The following is a 21,014-nucleotide window of genomic DNA, read 5'->3' on the forward strand; positions in this document are numbered from 1 at the left end:
AAAAAAAAAAAAGTAATGTTTCCATACATTTTATTGTCAAAGACCGCATTACCAACAGTCATGTAACATTTCAAATGCTACAAAACCGAGTTGTACTCGAAAAATGTGATGTTAGCCAAAATTCAAGTTTGTGCAAATAATAATAAACTACAAATGACCTTGGAAAAATAATAATAATAATAATAATATTAATAATGTTAAAAAAATACTGACCTATGAAACTGGTTGTGCCTCAGTTAAGAGCCCGGATGCCATTTTCCGAGGAAAACGGGTAAAAAGTGTCACCGCTGAAGCATGAACGTTAGCTGATTATTAGCCGCTATTACGTTAAGAGTCGGGGGGGACTGCAAGCCCCGCCCCCTCCAATGACCGGGCTGAAGACACGACGGCTAAGTGCTCGTGGTGCTGGTGGCAACTATCAATATTTGCCGCTTGCGCAGCGCTAGGCTAGCCTAGGCTAGGCTAGGCTAGCCTCGGCTAAGATGGGACCTCGAGGATCAGCTGGCAGTCGGGTCCTTCCTCTGCTGCTGCAACATGTCGGTCACGTTCTCGATGTCTTCCTCCGGGACCTGGAAAAAAAACGCAAAATTTTGACATTTCCCGAAAATGTTGTATTTTTAAAAAAATATTAATTCATTTTCTACCGCTTATCCTCACAAGGGTCACGGGGGGTGCTGGAGTCTATCTCATCTGTCTTGGGGCGAGAGGCGGACTACACCCTGGACTGGTGGCCAGCCAATCACAGGGCACATATAGACAAACAACCATTCACACTCTCATTCATACCTATGGACAATTTGGAGTCGCTAATTAACCTAGCATGTTTTTTTGGAATGTGGGAGGAAACCGGAGTACCCGGAGAAAACCCACGCATGCACGGGGAGAACAAGGTGGAATTGAACTCTGGTCTCCTAGCTGTGAGTTCTGCACGCTAACCACTCAACCACCGTGCAGCCTTAAAAAAATACGCGTTTACAAAAGTTACAAAATGGTGTCCCGTCCCATTAATTAATTAAGTGTTTATGATGATGACAAGCACAAGGTGTCAGACCCAAGCGGCGATTGCTGCATTTGGGGAAACTCATCCTTCTTCCTCTTTCTGGCTTTAAATTGTTAAAAAACATTTAAACGACCAAAGAGGAAGCCGCGTATTGCAATTAAGTTGAGAGTATTACTCTGGCGTGGGGAGACCCTCAACTTTTGGCGACCTCGGCGGTTACAACAGCGTTGCAAAACCCACACCCCCCCCCCCTTCTGGGGTGACTGCTTCTGTTTATTACTTTCGAGTGAAGTGGCTAAAATTAGTCGGATGCGGTGGTAAAAATACACACACACACCCCGGTTCCTGTAATGACAACCTTCCATGACCACTTGCAGAATTCTGCAACAGCATGACTACAGCGAGCATCGCAACAATGTGCATACTAATCGTGCGACCGCATAAAGTTAGCTAAACCACTTACGTAACCGTGCTTACATGTTTTGCTAATCTAGTCGTCGTGTACGTAGTTTGGGAACAACTAGCCAACTAATATGGTTTGTTATTGTTGGAGACATTCAACGTCCAAAACAATGCTACATTTCTTCATCTCACATTAAAATAATGCATGTTTTTTTATCGTTTTTTTATCGTTTTTGGACTCAACCTATGCATTTAATGTATTAAACAAGTTTTTTTAAACATTGAGAATAAGCTAGTCGTCAAGGCATCTTCTGTTAACGTTAAAAACAACGTGTGTTGTTAATGTTAAAAACAATCTAGTCAGCAGTCAGGCTAACGTATGCGTTTTGTTAAAACGTTAAAATCTAACGTTTGTTAAATGCCGGAAACGATCAGCCGTCGGTGGACCCAAAACGTTAAAAACAATGTAGTCGTGCTAGGACCTAACGTACGCGTTTTGTTCACGTCAGAGATCAATCTAGTCGTCAGTTGACCTAACGACGAGTTTTGATAACGTTGGTAACAATCTTGTCGTTAGCGTTGTTGTTGTTGTTCTCATGTTAAACGACACCAACGTTTCAGATGATGAGGTTTACGCCTTTGAACATTTGAAGTTTTTTTTTTTAACTCCGTCCCACTGTGATGTCACAGTGGGCTGGGCTTCCTTATATGGGCGTGCCTGGATACAAGCTGAGTGGAACCAATCACAGCGTAGTTGGCGTGTCCGGAGGGTGGAATAAATGGAAAAACAGACCGTTTTGGAAAGCCAAGGAAATACAGCCGGAATAGGTGCAGATCCTGGAAGACCTCATAAGCTTTCTTCGCAGGTTATTGTGTGTATCTGCTCTATAGCAGTCCATAACTCAATACAAAGGGATGAAAATTAGCATAATAATGAGCAAAAATGACCACCGAAAGGCAAAAACGGCCTGCATGGCAGAGTTCCAAGACCAAAAACAACATTAAGGCTCGTCTCAATTTTGCCAGAAAACATCTTGATGATCCCCAAGACCTTTGGGAAAATACTCCCAAAAAGCTGAACTTTTTGGAAGGTGTGTGTCCCATTACATCTGGCGTAAAAGTAATGCAGCGGTGCAGAAAAAGAACATCATAGCAACAGTAAAATATGGTGGAGGTAGTGTGATGGTCTAGGGCTTTTTTTTTGCTGCTTCAGGACCAGGAAGCATGAATTCTGCTCCGGCCATGACTTTTCCACACAGGGCCATGTAGGTCTGCATTTTGGGTTCAGTTGTGCTGTCATTGACTAATAATTAAATCTGTTTGATGATCTGAAACGTTAAAATCTGACAAAAAAAGGAAGATTTTTGACATCACTGTAACAGGTGACTAAATAAGAGTATTATAGCATAGAAGTTGAATAAATAATCACAACGTCCTCGCCACCTGTTGGTGAGCAAACGCCACAGGAATGCGACGTCGACTCCCGCATGACAAGCAAAGAGCTTGAAATAAATGGTAAACATGTGAGGGATGCTTTGTGTGTGTGTGTGTGTGTGTGTGTGTCACACTGACCAGAGCGTGGTCGAAGCTGAAGGTGCTGATGTAATATGCCGAGATGTCGCAGTCGGCCAACGGCCGGGAGATCTGCGCCACGATTCCACATTCGTCTGAGAACAAAAACCAAAAGATAATATAAGGGCTTATTAGAAGGTCTTGATTGCGTTCTAGACCCCGGCCATCTTGGATCCGGCCCCTTACCGAAGCCCAATGGCTGTCCCCCAATGCGCACCATCCTCCACAGTTCTCCGGAGGAGCTGGTGAAGAGGAGGTCGGCTGGAAAGCTGCAGGACACAAAAAAAGGTCATATATATATATATATACATACGTATACATACATACATACATATATATATATATATACATACATTATATATAGTATATACACACACACATACATACATACATACATACATACATACATACATACACGTACATACACACATATATACATACATATACACACATATATACATACATATACATACATATACATACATATATATATACATATATACACATACATATACATACATACATACACATACATACATATACATACACATATACATACATATATACACACATATACATATATATATACATACATATATATACATACATATATATACATACATATATATACATACATATACATACATACATACATACATATACACATATACATACATATACATATGCATACATATATACATACATACATATATATATACATACATACATACATATATATACATACATATACATACACACATACATATATATACACAAATATATATACATACATACATACATGCTAGCAATGCTAACATGCTAATGCTTGCATGCTAACAACCATCATGGTAGTGATAAGTGTCTCTATACATAAAAGCCACTAAAGTGGCCAACAATGCTACTATGCTAACATTAGCATGCGCACACCTAGCATGACAGCGCTCGGCACTGGCGTTAAAACGTGGTTGGTCAGCAGGTCAGTGTGATACTCAGCACTTTTGTTTGAAATCACCCGGGTGTGAGAAAGCGACTTCCTTACTGTCGCTGAGCGTCCGTGTCCATGACCAGCGAGACGTAACCGTCGATGAGGGAGAAGGAGAAGAACTTGATGCTTTCCAGGTCTTGGCTGGGTGAAGGCGATGCTTCGTCGTCTTTTGCACTGGGGGAGCAAGACGGAGAGCAAGTCAGTAGTTAGAAGCAGAAAGTGGAACAATACTGCTATTATTTGCATACAAACAAATGGTACGGTATATTCTGTACTATGTACAATGGTGTGAAAAGAGATATTTTTGTCAGAATATTTCTCTTAATAATTTGATGTTATTCTTGTAAAATGATTTTTTTTTTCATTTTTGCTGTCATATACATTGTTTTGTTTTGTTGGCCAAAAAAAAAATAGCACATTTTGGATGCCCCTGCCTCCTTGAATGCCTGATCTCTGCCGCCACCTTGTGTTCGACAGTAGTACTGCAGAGCTCTCTCTCACCTGCTGGAGTAAAAGATGACGTCAATGAGCGTGGTGGCAATGGAGGGCAGCGTGTCCGGGTCCAGAGACATGACGCAGAACTGGTTCTGGGGTATGAGCACCGGGTGAAGTGTCGGCCGCATGGCTGATAGCACAACAAACATATGGTAAATATTGTTTTTTTTGTCATAATATCATCACATGATGTTATATTGATAAAATAAATAGCATATCTAGAAAGGCCTCATCAAGGGCTTTAATTTGAGGTGTCACTTGATGGGGTTTATTTTTGATCTTCAGGTCGGTCCAGTCATCCCAATCGCATTAAAAACATTAAAAAATATGAAATATGGCAGAGACGTCACACGCATGCAAAAAGCGTTCACCCTCTTTGCCGTTCTTCTCCAGGCCGTTGGAAAGGTCCTGACCGCGGACGAGGATCGACTCTCCTCCCACCTCCCTGTAGATGTTGAACTCCTCCTCCAGAGTGCTGACCACTATCGACAGGTCCTTCTCTCTCACCTGTGCACACACATCAAGGTGAGACCGTGATGGGGAACGCCCAAGATCAGCTTCTTTCACACAGACGGCGGCCCGCAAATGTCATTATTGATGATAATTGCACCTCAATATTCAAAATAAGAGTGCCTTTTATACAGTACAGAGCAGCCTCTCTGGAAAAAAAAGACATAAAAATGCCGGCTGCTGTCCCCATTCTGTGTTCATGTCATTTATAAAATATAACAACCAAAACAAGGGGGGAAGGTGGAAAAATGCCGGATTTTGCTGTCAGTTTGAAAGGGACTTTTTGATACTACGCCCGAAAGGTGGAATATTCACTGGATGATTTGAGTTTTGGTGCCGATTATACAGAACGGAACAGAATTAGGAAAAAAAAACATGGAAAAATGCAGGTAGTCGTCCACATTCCGTGTTGGTGCCATTTATACAGAACAATGAAACAGGAGGGAAAAAGGTGGAAAATTGCCGGATTTCACAGTCAGTGTAGAAAAGGCTGTTTGATTGTATACGCCCATAAGTGGAATATTCACTGTACAGCTTGTGTCGGTGCCTTTCATACAGTACAGAACACCAATCTGGAAAAATGCCGGCTTTCACAATTACTGTCAATTTATACATCATATAGGAAAAAGGGCTGAAAAATGATGGTTGTCTTCATTCTGTGTTGGTGCAGGTTATACAGAACCACACATGGGGGGAAAAAAAAGTCTGAAAAATGACGGCTTTTACAGTCAGTACGTATTGGATATGGATATATGAATATGGACAACTTCCGTGTTGGTGCATTTTATACAGTAGCAGTCAGTGTGAAAGGAGCTGACTCCTTTTTACACTTAGGCAGCAATCAATGTAAGAAAAGTAAATAGTAAGGTGTTGTGTGTTGCTTCTTTTTACGCTTGTACACCTCACCAGGATGAAGTCGGTCTGGTACGTGGAGAGCATGAAAACAGAAACGTGCTGCTGGGCCAGCGGCGCGATGACGGACTTGGCGATCTTGGTCACGCCCACCGCCTGCGAGCTGACGGAGGCGTTGGCGTTGGAGACCACGTTGAGCGGCAGCCACACGGAACTCTCCACCTGGAGGTGCTCCGAGGGGCGGAGCTCTGCGAGGGAGGTGCATAGTATGTGACAAGTTCATTCACGGGGCCTTCAGGGGGGGGGCACAATTGGGACTTAATGGAGTTCAGGATTGGAAGTCTACAGGACTTTCTTTACCTTTGAATCCCTCCTCGTCCAACACGACTGTGTAGTTCTCAGGAGTCTCGGTCCAACTGAAGAACTTACATCTGAAACAAAGCAGAGCAGACGGGGGCCAGGAAGTGGGGGTGGCGGGGCATACGGTAGAACAGAAGTGTTATTCATTTTTGCATTGAAAAAGAAACGAGGGGGGGCGCGTCTACAAAGGCAACATTTACCAAGAAAGAACTAAATGGGGGTTGTGTGAAATGTACACACGGGGCTGATATTTGGCTGCGACCCAAGTCGAACCAGTCCCACACAAAAAAAAAGCTCCTCTTTGTTTGTCTGCTGGCTCCCGGTCCAAACTTCAGTGTGGTGCATTCAAAGAAACTTGGCAATGCCAGCGCTGACCCCGATGAAGTCTCAATGACTAACTCAATGAGAACCACGCTGGTTAAATATTAGGAAAGGTCGCTTCCACTTTGGCGCCGCCGTGCATTTTCGCCTCAGCGATTGTTGATTATTTGTGTCATGAAGCGATGGCAACCAGTGGAGGCACGACAACATCATCTATGCTACCGTTTATGTCGATGCCGCTTGGACCGGGTGGCTGACGTGGGTATAAACGGTTGTCGACCTATCCCAAGTGGAACACACAACGAGCTTGTGCTTGCACATTTACTTGCGACTTTGGCATCTAAAGATTAAAGGACCTATTTTTTACAAAAATTATGTCCTTGGGTCTCAGATTTTATGTCAACATAAGCGGCGGTCGACATAAACAGAATAGAAAAAAAAGCTAACCATTGCTTGCACATTTACTCGTGACTTCAGCATGTTAACATAACCGGACCTATTTTTCATTGAAATGATCCCATTGGGTCTCGAATTTTATGTCAACATAAGCGGTTGTCGACATAACTGGGATGGAAACTAAAACTAGCCATTGCTCACACATTTACTTGCGACTTTAACATGTCAAGATTGAAGGTTTACAGAAATTATCCCATTGGGTCTCAAATTTTATGTCAACATAAGCGGTTGTCGACATAACTGGGATGAAAACTAAAACTAGCCATTACTCGCACATTTACTTGCAACTTTAACATGTCAAGATTGAAGGTTTACAGAAATTATCCCATTGGGTCTCAAATTTTATGTCAACATAAGCGGCTGTCAACATAACTGGGATGGAAAAACTAGCCATTGCTTGCACATTTACTTGTGATTTCAGCATGTTAACATTTAGTTGCATCTTTGGCATGTCAGGATTAAAAGGACGTGTTTACAGAAATTATCCCTTTGGCTCTCAAATTTTATGTCAACATAAGCGGCTGTCGACATAAGTGGACTAGAAAAAAAGCTAACCATTGCTTGCACATTTACTCGTGATTTCAGCATGTTAACATAACCAGGCCTATTTTTCATTGAAATTATCCCGTTGGGTCTCAAATTTTATGTCAATATAAGCGGCTGTCGACATAAGCGGAATAGGGAAATAAAGCTCACCATTGCTTGCACATTTACTCGTGACTTCAGCATGTTAACATAACCAGACCTATTTGTCATTGAAATTATCCCGTTGGGTCTCACATTTTATGTCAACATAAGCGGCTGTCGACATAAGCGGAATAGAAAAAAAAGCTAACCATTGCTTGCACATTTACTCATGACTTTAGCGCGTTAACAGAACCAAACTGATTTTTAATTGAAATTATCATGTTGGGTCTCAAATTTTATGTCAGCATAAGCGGTTGTCGACATAACTGGGATGGAAAAACTAAAACTAGCCATTGCTCGCACATTTACTTGCAACTTTGGCATGTCAAGATTAAAGGACTTATTGTTTACAGAAATTATCCCTTTGGTTCTCAAATTTTATGTCAACATAATCGGCTGTCGACATAAGCGGAATAGAAAAAAATCTAACCATTGCATGCACGTTTACTTGTGACTTCAGCATGTTAACCAGACCCATTTTTCATTGAAATGATCCCGTTGGGTCTCAAATTTTATGTCAACATAAGCGGCTGTCGACATAAGCGGAATAGGGAAAAAAAGCTCACCATTGCTTGCACATTTACTCATGACTTCAGCATGTTAACCGGACCCATTTTTCATTGAAATTATCTCTTTGGGTTGCAACTTTTATGTCAACATAAGCGGCTGTCGACATAAGCGGAATAGAAAAAAAAGCTAACCATCGCTTGCACATTTACTCGTAACTTCAGCATGTTAACATAACGACACCTATTTTTCATTGAAATTATCCCGTTGGGTCTCAAATTTTATGTCAACATAAGCGGTTGTTGACATAACTGGGATGGGAAAAACTAAAAGTAGCCATTGCTCACACATTTACTTGCAACTTTGGCATGTCCAGATTAAAGGACTTATTGTTTACAGAAATTATCCCTTTGGGTCTCAAATTTTATGTCAACATAAGCGGCTGTCGACATAAGCGGAATAGAAAAAAAACTAACCATTGCTTGCACATTGTGACTTCAGCATGTTAACACAACCGGACCTATTTTTCATTGAAATGATCGCGTTGGGTCTCAAATTTTATGTCAACATAAGCGGTTGTCGACATAACTGGGATGAAAACTAAAACTAGCCATTGCTCGCACATTTACTTGCGACTTTGGCATGTCAAGATTAAAGGACCTATTGTTTACAGAAATCATCCCTTTGGGTCTCAAATTTTATGTCGACATAAGCGGCTGTCGACATAAGCAGAATAGGAAAAAAAGCTAGGCACCACATTTTTGCGTGTCTGTGCTCTACTGGGTGACATTGTAGTTCAAGACTGAAGCATTGCTATAACAACACAGCTAATGGTGTTTAGCGTTAGCGCTGCAGGGAAGCGGAAAAGCGTGGGGGGGGGGGGTATCCAGGAATTGTTGCAGATGCAGTTTGTGGCAATTGGAAAGATCCAAAAGTGAACTTTTCAAACAATCTTTTTTTTTTTAAGTTCCCTTTCTGGGACTTTGGACCAGAAAGGAAGCACCACCCTGGTCGTCCTGCTTTCCTCGTCCTCGTCGTGTAAAGCTGCCTGCTGAGTCGACAGAGTCTAATCCTGGCCATGTGATGGGACAATCGGTCCCCAGCCAGCTGTGCTAGGCTAGGACAGCCCATTGTCTTACTTCCTGTTGACCCTTCGCCTTCCTTGGCTCGCAGACTCCTAGCAGGTGGTGAACGCCATGGCTTGGACGCGGCGAAGCATTATCCACATGTATCAAAATTCCAGATTCTGATGCGTCGCTTATTTCTGTTTATTCGCTTTCAGTTAAAAGGGGGCGGAGGCTAACCCTGACGGGGAACAACCTAAACAATCACTAGATAGTCAGACAGTGCCCATAAAAGCCGGCATTTTACCAGGTCGCTGTTCTGTATAAACGGCACCAACACATAAATTTACCACCTGCAATGAGAGGTCCCTTTCACACAGCCTGGAAAAGCTGGCTTTTTTCCAGCTTTTTCCAGGCCTAGAAATGAAATGGAGAGATGAAGCTGACCCGGCAATTTATCACCTTCGATTGAGGCTTTTTTCAATGTTACTGTTTTGTATAAAAGGCACCAACATGGAAAGTTTGCCGAATACAGTACAATGATGAGCTCTTTTCCGGCAAAAATAGCAATTTTTCACCATTCTCCAAGCTGCTGTTCTGTACAAACGGCATCAACATCAACTGGAAAAATTAAGTTGACCGGGTAATTTACCCCTTTCACACCATCTGTAAAATCCAGCTGCCTTTTTTGAGGTTGCCGTTTTGTGTAAACACCATCGACATGAACAGTCGACACGGCAATTTATCACATTCTAAAAGCAGACAGACTTTTTTTGCTGTTTTGTATAAACAACACATTGGGTTTGATGAGAAGCTCTTTTCCGACAATTTTCCAACTTTTTCCAGGCTGCTGTTCCGTATAAGCAGAACCAACATCAAATGGAGGAATTAAGTTGACCCGGAAATTTACCCCGCTCAGAGTTTTTATGAGAAGCCCCTTTCACACTGCCTCCGAAATCTGGCCATTGTCCAGCTTTTTAAGGGAAATGGGGCACAACTCGAGCTGGCAATGTAGCGCCTTATGTCGTGTCAGAATCCCCTTTTACACTTCCTCCATAAACCCTTTTGAGGTTTTTCAGCACCTGTAAAAGCCGGCAAATTTTCAGCCATTAAGGCCGCTGTTCTGTGTAAACGGCACTGACACTGACCCGGCAATTTATCACCCTCAGCCCCTTTCACACTGACTGTAAAAGTTGGTGATTGTCCACCTTTTGTATAACATGAAACTAGGGGCACAACTCACGCTTTGTAGTATCAGAGGCACCCATCACAATGGCTGTAAAAGCTAGGTTGCTGTTCTGTGTGAACTGCACCAACACGGAAACTGACAAGCAAAGGTCCCATTCACACTGCTTATAAACCCGGCCTTTTTCCAGCTAAGTCACTGTTCTGTATACATGGTACCAACACAGATTGAGGGTACAAAATCAACCTGGTAATTAACAATCCAGAAGCCCCTTTCACACACATTTCTGTGTGAACAGCACCGACGCAGAATAGTGGGCGGAATGGTAATCGAGGAAAACCAGATCTTGATTTCTTTGTTTTGAATTCCCAACCAAGGAATGTTGGCATGTGAGCGTGCACATTTTGATGCCGTGACTACGGGCCAGGTGGGTCACCTGATTGCTCAATGCTCAGCACAGCCAATAGGAAATGAGGGTGAGGGAAGCAGGGGGCGTGTCCTAGCTGTGGCGCAAACTTGTCGCTCTGTCAACATGACACAATGAAGCTGGTATCTTGAAAGGAAGGAAGTTCAAGTACGGGTAGCACAACCGATCCAAGTATCGATACCAGGGGTGGTATCAGTATTGAATCGATACTGGCGCGATGCTTAGTTGTATTATTTTATTGATATTGTCTGAAACTGTATTGTCATAATTATGTGTTGCTAAATTGTTCACAAGTAAGATATTTGTTCATATTTTCTGTCTCTTATTCTGACTATTATCCTGTTAAAGGACAAATCACAATCTCAGTCAATGATTTTGAACATTTTACAGTAAAAAAAAATGATATTGATATCGGCAATGTGATTCCAAACCAAATGGTCAGCATCACCCAACCCTCGAAGGAAGCAGCAGGCTGAGCACCAAACGTGCTAAGTGACGTCATGTAGCAATCAACAGTCAATCAGCTCACTTACCGTGTCCGATTCCGGAGGAATATGAGTTTGATCAGCGGGTGTGTGAAATGCACTAGTCCGCTCTTGGATATGCTGGTGACCCGCAGCCGGTGGTCCAGAATGTGCAGGTCCATGTTCCGGTCCCGCGGGCGTGCATGCAACGGAAAGGTGTGGGGGTTCGGAATGAGGGGGTAGATGTTTAAAAAAGACGTGTAAATGAAGATGATGCAAAGTTAGCTCACTGCTAGCAAACACGAAAAACATCCGACGTAATCCAAGACCAGCCCTTGTGTGCAAGTACTGTATATTCAAACGAAAGGGGCGTGTCCACCTCCAAAAACCGCGCCCCCTGCTTCTTAAAGAAACAGTCACCTGCTAAACTAGCTGTTTTGGTGTCGGAAGCACAGAGAGCGTAGACGTAGAAAGCTCACATCCGGGACACAACACACAGAGTGCGGTGTCGCCGCCGCGCAGTGCTTCAGTGCACACGCCGCCATCTTGTGTAGCACAACTTGGCAGTGTATAGGCATATATAGGTAGTTTACAGCCGCACAGTACGGCATTCTAATGCCTTATTGCGTCCAGAATATCAGAAACCATCAGTAAAAACGTCGAAAGTCGCAAACGAACAAGCTAGTGCTACACAAGATGGCGGACTCGCGGCGACAAAACGTAAGGCTCATTTGTTTTCTACGTAATGTAGTTTTGTGGTCGGAAACGGCAGGGTTTGGCTGGAAGTACAGCTTCTATTTCCGTAGCAGGGGTGTGACCTTCAAAATAAAAGGAGCCAACACGATCAGTTCCGAAAAGCCCTCATGTTTTATGTTTTTTTGTTCACTTACTATTGATATATATATACTGTATTTCACTCAATTCTATGAAGAATGACAGGAAAGCGGGGATTCTCTCAGCTTTTATTATGGCAGACACTTCACATCCCTTCAGTTGAAAAAGTGAAGCATGGAGACTGTCCCATCATTACAAAAGACATTTAAAAAAAAAAACATGTCATGTTAGTTTCTAGTGTTTGACATCGCTGTGCAAATAAAAGCTCACCCGGCCACTTCATTAGGTACACAATCTAAATGACACCCAGTCCAAAAATGGAGATAATAAGGTTCACGTTGGACTGACACAGAGGGTCACAATATTAGAATGACGTGCCAATGAAGACAACATTTAAAGCTCTTGTCCAGGTGTACCTAATGCTGTGGCCAACGAGCGTAGAATCCGTTATTGGCGACGCGGAGGTAGGAGCTTGCTGAGGCAGCAGTTTCAGTCTTCACTGCAACGGGGAACTGGAGGTGGGAATCATCACCCTGGACTCCATGCTCCTGATGAGTGGCACTGCAACACACACACACATATTTAGCGCCACAAATGTGTGTGTGTTGTGTGTGTGTGTGTGTGTGTGTGTGTGTGTTTACCAGTGTAGTACACGTTGGCATCCCATCCCTCCTTGAGCCAGGCCGAGTTCCTGGTTTCCTCTCGAGACTGGAGGTTCTCATATGCTGCAACACAACCATGAGGTCCGTCCAGCTGGTAGAGCTTTTTTTTTTTTTTTTTTTTACACATCAATAAATGTTCCTACCACAAAGTATGGAAAATACTAAAGTCGTAATTCCACGAGAAAAAAAGTTGTCAATTTACGGGAAAAAACATTCTTAGTATTAAGCTTTGCACAAGGCCAAAGGTCACATGAGTGATAAGACCTCCCTTTTCATAGCTGCCTCAGACAATGCCTGTTATGATGGCATAAAAAATAAGCAATTTTGAGAATAAAATCATTAAAGTTGTCAACTTCAATTTTGTAATATTCTGACTTTTTTCTAGTAAATGTATGACTTCATTCTCGTAATATTAAAACTTTTTTCCTCGTAAATTCTCAACTTCATCCTTGTAAATTTAATATTTTTTCTCTCTTATATTTACAGTTTAATTCTCATAATATAAATTTTTTCCCCATCATATTACCGCAATAAAGTGAAATTATTTTGAGAGTAAATAATAATAATTTACCTTTAATTTTGAAATAATTAAAAATAATTATATATAATAGTAAGGTGATACATACATTAAAGTAATAATTTGCCTTAAATTTTGAAATAATTTATAATGATTATATATATTAAGATAATATGTACAATTATTTTGAGTATAAATAATAATAACTTATCTTAAATTTTTAAATAATTAAAAATAATTATATATAATAGTAAGGTGATACATATATTAAAGTGATAATTTACCTTAAATTTTGAAATAATGAAAAATAATTATACATAATAAGGTGATACATTAAAGTAATAATTGACCTTAAATTTTGAAATATTTATAAAAATTATATATAATAATAAGGTGATACATTGAAGTAATAATTTCCCATACATTTTGAAATAATTTTGCAAAATTATATATAATAATAAGGTGATACATATATGAAAGTAATAATTTATCTTACATTTTTTTAATAATTTATAATAATTATATATAATAATGTGATACATACATTAAAGTAATAATTTACCTTAAATTTTGAAATAATTAAAAATAATTATACATAATAATAAGGTGATACATTAAAGTAATAATTGACCTTAAATTTTGAAATAATTTATAAAAATTATATATAATAATAAGGTGATACATATATGAAAGTAATAATTTATCTTACATTTTTAAAATAATTTATAATAATTATATATAATAATGTGATACATACATTAAAGTAATAATTTACCTTAAATTTTGAAATAATTAAAAATAATTATACATATTAATAAGGTGATACATTAAAGTAATAATTGACCTTAAATTTTGAAATAATTTATAAAAATTATATATAATAATAAGGTGATACATACATTGAAGTAATAATTTCCCATACATTTTTGAAATAATTTTGCAAAATGATATATAATAATAAGGTGATACATATATGAAAGTAATAATTTCTTACATTTTTAAAATAATTTATAATAATTATATATAATAATGTGATACATACATTAAAATAATAATTTACCTTAAATTTTGAAATAATTGTAAATAATTATGTATATTAAGGTAATATGTACAATTATTTTGAGAATAAATAAGAATTTACATTCAATTTCAAAATAATTGCAATTTATTGTGGTAACTATATTTTCATGATTATTCAATATATTTTTTCTTTATTTTGAAATTTAGATAACTCATTTATTCTCAAAATAACACCACTTTATTGTGGTAATATTATGACCTGATTTTTGTTGTTTTTTTCCCCACTAATAAAAACATATCATTATCAGGTCATAAATGTACCACAATAAAGTACAATTATTTTGAGAATAATAAAAGCACATGACATTTTATTGCGGTTTTACTAGAAGCAAGTCCATCACGGTTCCACGATGCTCACCCCATAAGTGATGGACCACGTACAAGTCACCCATCTGCGAGAAGAAGCCGCCCACTGCCTCGTTGTTCTCCTGCCGGTACCTGATCGCCCTCGCCCTGGTGCGAGACAACCCGCAAAGTTGGTTTTGTGCCAAGGTGTCGGGCACCAGTGAGTCCAGTCTTACCAGTGATTGCCCCATTCGATCATGGTCCCAGGCTGCAGCAGGCGGGAAACAAGATGGCAGGAAGAAGATGATGAGAAAGCAGGAAGACACTTGACACCGTGTGGACAAAAGTACTGGGACAGCTTCTGGCTTTCTGCAAGATGTTGGGAGTTTTTGGTGCAACTGGTGAGGTCCCAGGTTACTGATGTTGGACCAAACCCGGCCAAGCATGCCTTGAGGGAGCTTGCTGTGTGCAATGGGAGCAGAAAACGCTCTTCTCCAACGTGTAATAATAATTTTAATAATGTGAAAATAAAGTCGTAAATTTAGGAGAAAAAAAATATGTAAATTTACAAGAATAAAGTCTAAATATATTAGAATAAAAGTCGTAATATTGCAAGAATAAAGTCATAAATTTACGAGACAAAAAGTCGTAATATTACAAGAATAAAGTAGTACATTTATTATTAAAAATATGTACATTTACAAAACTAAAGTTAAAAATTAATTAGAAAAAAGTCATAATATTACGAAAATAAAGTACTAAATTTATTATTAAAAATGTGTACATTTACAAGAATAAAATAATAAATTTATGAAAAAAGTCATAATATTATGAGAATTAAGTTGTAAATTTTGGAGAAAAAAGTAAATTTACAAGAATAAAGTCGTAAATATACAACAATAAAATTTGTTATATTACAAGCAGAAAGTCATTAATTTATGAGAAGAAAGAGTTATAATATTATGAGAATAAGGTCGTAAATTTAGGAGAAAATGTATGTAAATTTACAAGAATAAAGTTGTAAATATATGAAAATAGTCATAATATTACAATAATAAAGTTGTAAATATATGAAAACAATAGTCATAATATTACAATAATAAACTTGTAAATATATGAGAAAAATAGTCGTAATATTACAAGAATAAAGTCGTAAATTTATGATAAAAAAAAGTCAGAATCTTACAAGAATAAAGTTGGAAATTCGGGAGAAAATATGTAAATTTACAAGAACAAAGTACTAAATTTATGAGAAAAAATATAGATCTACAAGGGGAAAAAAAATCATAGAAATTCCGAGAATAACAGTGGAAATTTTGACAAAATAAGTCATAAATCTACATGAAAAAAATTGTAAATCTACTGGCCAAAAAAGTTCTAATATTACAAGTATTGTTGTAATATTATAACAGACACATTATGACAAATGAAGCCATTCACTGATTAGGAGGAGTGTCCCATTACTTCTGTCCACACACACATTACTGCGGTTCTCCAGTCGTAACCTTGAGGTAGTACGTCCGCATTTCGTAGATGTTTGGTCCCGGTCTGGGAAGAGGTTCATTCCAGAAGCTGAACTCCAAGAGCAGCTGATTCCGCCTGGAATTCAGCATTTTGGCCCTCTCTTTACGAAATTCCAAATATTCCTGGACACAAAAGGCACCAAATGAAGCGAAAAGAGGAATTACGTGATGCTTGTGGAATACCTTGTTAACTTTGAGCTTGTTGAGGCATTCCGTCAGGGCAGGGTAGCCCCCTCTGTAGCGCCACAGGTGCACTGCAAAGACACACCAGCAGAGGTCAGTGTGGTGCCTAATGCAGCAAATTCCTGCTATTATGTCACAGTCTTAAAAAAAGTCCTACATTTACGAGAATGATATAGTTTATGAGAAAAACATTATAAATTTACTGGCAAAAAAAGTGATAATATTACAACAATAGTTGTAAATTTACAAGAAAAAGTGGTAAATTTTCAATATTACAGTCGCAAATTTACAAAAAAATTCATAAATTAATGAAAATAAAAGTCATAATATTATGAAAATAAAGTTGTAAATTTAGGAGAAAAAAATATGTACATTTACAAGAATATAGTCGTAAATATATGAGAATAAAAGTTGTTATTAAAAAAATGAATTAAAAAAGAAAAAGAATAAACTCATAAATTTACGAGACAAAAAGTTGTAATATTACAAGAATAAAGTAGTAAATTATTATTTAAAAATATGTACATTGACAAGACTAAATTCATCAATTAATGAGAAAAAAAGTCATAATATTATGAGAATAAAGTAGTAAATTTATTATTAAAAAATATGTAAATTTACAAGAATAAAGTCATACTTTTATGAGAAAAAAAGTAATAATATTACGAGAATGAAGTCGTAAATTTAGGAGAAAAAAAGTACATTTACAAGAATAAAGTCATAAATATACAAGAATAAAACTTGTTATACGATACTAATATTACAAGAATAAAGTTGTAAATATATGAGAAAAATAGTCATAATATTACATGAATAAATTTGTAAATATATGAGAAAAATAGTCATAATATTACAAGAATAAATTTGTAAATATATGAGAAAAATAGTCTTAATATTATGAGAATAAAGTCATACTTTTATGAGAAAAAAAGTAATAATATTACAAGAATGAAGTCGTAAATTTAGGAGAAAAAAAGTACATTTACAAGAATAAAGTCATAAATATACAAGAATAAAACTTGTTATACGATACTAATATTACAAGATTAAAGTTGTAAATATATGAGAAAAATAGTCATAATATTACAAGAATAAATTTGTAAATATATGAGAAAAATAGTCTTAATATTACAAGAATAAAGTCATACTTTTATGAGAAAAAAAGTAATAATATTACGAGAATGAAGTCGTAAATTTAGGAGAAAAAAAGTACATTTACAAGAATAAAGTCATAAATATACAAGAATAAAACTTGTTATACGATACTAATATTACAAGATTAAAGTTGTAAATATATGAGAAAAATAGTCATAATATTACAAGAATAAATTTGTAAATATATGAGAAAAATAGTCTTAATATTATGAGAATAAAGTCATAAATTAACGAGAAAAAAAGTCAGAATTTTACAAGAATAAAGTTGGAAATTTGGGAGAAAATATGTAAATTTACAAGAACAAAGTACTAAATTTATGAGAAAAAACACAGATCTACAAGAAATATTAATATTAATATTCCAAGAATAACTTTACGACAAAATAAAAAAGTCATAAATTTACTAGTAAAAGTTATAATATTACAGGTTATTGTTGTAAATTCACAGGAAAATGTACAAATTGATGAGAATAAAGTCTGAAATTTACAAGACAAAAATGATCATACCCGCTTGGTCCTGCTCTCCATACCAGGTGTTCCAGCTCCCTACAACCTCACATGGAAAGTCCTGATCCTGATGGAGCCTCGTTTGCACCTCGGCCCTTAAAAACAAAAAAACAAAAAAAAAAAACACAGAAAATAGTTCATGCATATCTCCACTCGCGGAATTGTGGTTCAACATTAATAGCCAAGCATATTCATAACCACAAACAGCAGCATTAGATTAGCATTCCACACTGGTATCTTGGTGTCAGTAACATTACCTCGATAAGCCACCAGGAAGTACGCTGTCAATGCTAATGTGTGACTATGTGCCTAAGATGGCTTATATTCGATTATTATGTCTGGTATATCAAGTAATATAGTATAAAGCTGACTATAGGGGTGTTATTTCATGTCTAGTGGGCTCTAATAATGATAAAACCCCTATTTAGGAGGTCATATACATATTTCTATGTGCTAGATTATTAATATCCAAACAAGGGGCGAGTGTGCTGCAGCTACGAATCCAGAAATTCACTCAATATTTTCCAGCAGGAAGATGCTTTAACAAGACACCATGTTGTGTAACTGCATGTTTTTGTAAGAACAACACTTGGCAATTCAAATCTCGGATTCAAAATCCAAAAATAAGATTTTTATTTCATTCTGTGGGTAATAATTGAGAAATGTTCTTGAACGCACCACAGCTGCTATAAGACGTAAATGTGGGAATGCTGGAAAAAAAGTGACAAAAAAGAGAATAGACTCACTCCAGACTGTTGTAGGCTTCTAGGCACTCTGGTTTCACGTTGTGAACTGGAACCAACAACAACAACAAGAACCAGAAGACGTTTAAAGGCAGCACAGAAGCCACAGAAGCCTAGCGTCATCTTACATTGGATTTTGTACAAGTTGCTGGTCTCCTTCTTTGACAGCAGGTTGGAGTGGGCGTCTTGCCTGGCCTCCACTTTGTGCACAAACAGGGAACGGAACCAGCTTTTGTCGGCGCTCTGGGAAAACCTCCTGGCAGGAGTGAGGAGTTCCACCATTACCATTAGGGATACATACTTCACTTTTTACCAGGACTGTCCGATAATTATGTCCGATATCAACACAAAAATGCGATAAAATGACATGATATTGTGGCGGACACGGGTCTGTGAGAACCAGGCAGCTCCATATTTGACAGGAGCCAATCACGAGCTTTGAAAAACTCATGTCAATCGTATCGAACAATTGGAAATTGCAGGAGTTCATTAACTGGTGTTATTTTACAAACAACATTAAACTCATCACGCAGCAACTTAACACTCAAAAGGTACGATATTGAAATATACATGACATATGTATACCAAAAGACAAGCAACATACGTGGATGGCGTTACAATGCTGTCTCTGTCCACCGGAGGGGGGGATCAGAGGGAGGCTGACGTCATTGCAGCGTCACTCCATACCAGCAAAAAGATTAGTTTTCCTCATAATATTCAGTCGGCTCTTCTTGGTAGAATAATTTTTTTCTCGTAAAAGTTTTCATCTTCTGTCTTGCTAATTTTCATAATTATGACATTATTGACATTATATTTTGATTTTATTATCATACAATTAAAACTTTTCCGCAACCCAATTTTCTTTCTTTTGTATTTTCAATAATTCTTAATATTCCAAAATTTATTTATTCATTTATATTTCTACTCTATGCAGTTTTCTTCATAATATTACGGCAATGTTATCATAAATTATGATTTTAACTGTTTTTCTCTGAATATTTTGACTTTATTCTTGAAAATTTACGGCAGATTTTTGTTGTTTTTTTTTTTTTTTAGCAAGATTTGTAGAATGTGGTAAAGGGGTCAATAAAAACAAAACAGCCACAGGCCGCAAACTTTGAACGCCCCCGTTATAATGAATAATAGCACAACACGTTTGTTTACAAACACTGTCTACGTATTACGTGTCACATAAAGTTGGGTGAGATTGAAACACTCAAGAGTAAAAGGCCAACAATTTGAAGGAGGAGATAAGTGAGAGTATGGCTTTACGGGACAAAGTACAGAAGTCCAGCAAATGATTAAAACAGGACTGGGATGGAGCATTGGAGGGGGGGGGGTCCAAAATGTACTGTAGCCTTGCCTTAATGGCAAGTAAACACAATAAAAATGCTTCCTGACAAAGAACTGAAAGCCGTGCCTGTCGAAATGTGCAATAAATAGTAGTACAGTAGTACAGTACTACAGTTTTTAAAGTATTCATACATTCAAACCATTTCGGACTACGTTTTTGCAGATGAGGTGAAGCAGTTAAAATGTTCTCACCTGGCCACTTGGCGCAGACTCACAGCAGAGTACCTGTACAATATGTGTCCGTTCGCCGCCATCATCATCATCCGCCTCCTCCTTGTTGAACTTCTGTTAGGTTGTCAAATTATCTCACACACACAAACACACACAAACACTGACTACTTGAGTTAATAATTAGCTTCTTTTTCACCATTTTTTCTGTCATCATGCGGCAACGCGCCGGACATTCGAAAAGTCACGTGATACTCAGTGTCCATTCACAGAACTAGAAAGACGTCCGGACACAACACACGCCGCCATTTTGTGTAGCACAACTTAGCAACAGCTCAGCGTACGCAGTGTATATGCATATATAAGTAGTTTACAGCCACGCAGTATGGCATTTTAATGCCTTAATCGCGTCCAGAATTTCAGAAATCATCAATAAAAACGTCGAAAGTCACAAACGAATAAGCTAGTGCTACACAAGATGGCGGACTCGCTGCGACAAAACACATACGGCTCATGAGTTTTCTACGTAATGTAGTTCTGTGGTGCAGATTACAGAGCTCACGTGGGGGGGATTTTGACCGTGTAGCACCGCCCCAACTCGCGCACTTACCGGAAATAAGCACAGAGAGGATTTAGGGTGCACTGTGCTTTACTGTACACTAGGGGGTGCCCAAAGCTTTTCCAGCAAGGGCCACTTGAAGTGAAAATTGACATGT

The 21,014-nt window shown here is 38.1% G+C and overlaps 2 protein-coding genes across 2 annotated transcripts; both read right to left on the reverse strand.

The window, feature by feature from the left end:
- Positions 1–19: 19 nt before the first annotated feature.
- castor1 (cytosolic arginine sensor for mTORC1 subunit 1) lies at positions 20–11,650 on the reverse strand. The gene is made up of 9 exons (XM_058070713.1): positions 11,358–11,650; positions 6,177–6,247; positions 5,866–6,064; positions 4,826–4,956; positions 4,461–4,584; positions 4,014–4,133; positions 3,161–3,243; positions 2,975–3,069; positions 20–569 (listed from the first exon to the last, which is right to left on the reverse strand). The coding sequence occupies exons 1-9, from the start codon at positions 11,468–11,470 to the stop codon at positions 498–500; spliced, it is 1,008 nt and encodes a 335-aa protein (XP_057926696.1). The 5' UTR covers positions 11,471–11,650; the 3' UTR covers positions 20–497.
- Positions 11,651–12,236: 586 nt separating this feature from the next.
- Positions 12,237–20,775, reverse strand: nipsnap1 (nipsnap homolog 1 (C. elegans)). The gene is made up of 10 exons (XM_058070716.1): positions 20,323–20,775; positions 18,906–19,033; positions 18,781–18,826; positions 18,035–18,129; positions 16,373–16,443; positions 16,172–16,312; positions 14,903–14,934; positions 14,740–14,834; positions 12,764–12,847; positions 12,237–12,683 (listed from the first exon to the last, which is right to left on the reverse strand). The coding sequence occupies exons 1-10, from the start codon at positions 20,391–20,393 to the stop codon at positions 12,619–12,621; spliced, it is 828 nt and encodes a 275-aa protein (XP_057926699.1). The 5' UTR covers positions 20,394–20,775; the 3' UTR covers positions 12,237–12,618.
- Between the last annotated feature and the right edge of the window lie 239 nt (positions 20,776–21,014).

Source organism: Doryrhamphus excisus, chromosome 4 (assembly GCF_030265055.1).
Source record: "Doryrhamphus excisus isolate RoL2022-K1 chromosome 4, RoL_Dexc_1.0, whole genome shotgun sequence".
Classification (NCBI taxonomy): domain Eukaryota; kingdom Metazoa; phylum Chordata; class Actinopteri; order Syngnathiformes; family Syngnathidae; genus Doryrhamphus; species Doryrhamphus excisus.

Excerpts from the sequence above, each read along its gene's own strand:
- castor1 (XM_058070713.1), bottom strand. The coding sequence starts at position 11,470 with ATGGACCTGCACATTCTGGACCACCGGCTGCGGGTCACCAGCATATCC. Across the intron at positions 4,957-5,865 it reads ACCGACTTCATCCTGGTGAG|AGAGAAGGACCTGTCGATAG; the intron begins GTGTACAAGCGT and ends TGCACAGGTGAG. Across the intron at positions 3,070-3,160 it reads GGGACAGCCATTGGGCTTCG|ACGAATGTGGAATCGTGGCG; the intron begins GTAAGGGGCCGG and ends TTTTGTTCTCAG.
- nipsnap1 (XM_058070716.1), bottom strand. The coding sequence starts at position 20,393 with ATGATGATGATGGCGGCGAACGGACACATATTGTACAGGTACTCTGCT. Across the intron at positions 18,130-18,780 it reads GAAGCCTACAACAGTCTGGA|GGCCGAGGTGCAAACGAGGC; the intron begins GTGAGTCTATTC and ends TTTGTTTTTAAG. Across the intron at positions 14,935-16,171 it reads TGCGGACGTACTACCTCAAG|CCTGGGACCATGATCGAATG; the intron begins GTTACGACTGGA and ends CGCCTGCTGCAG.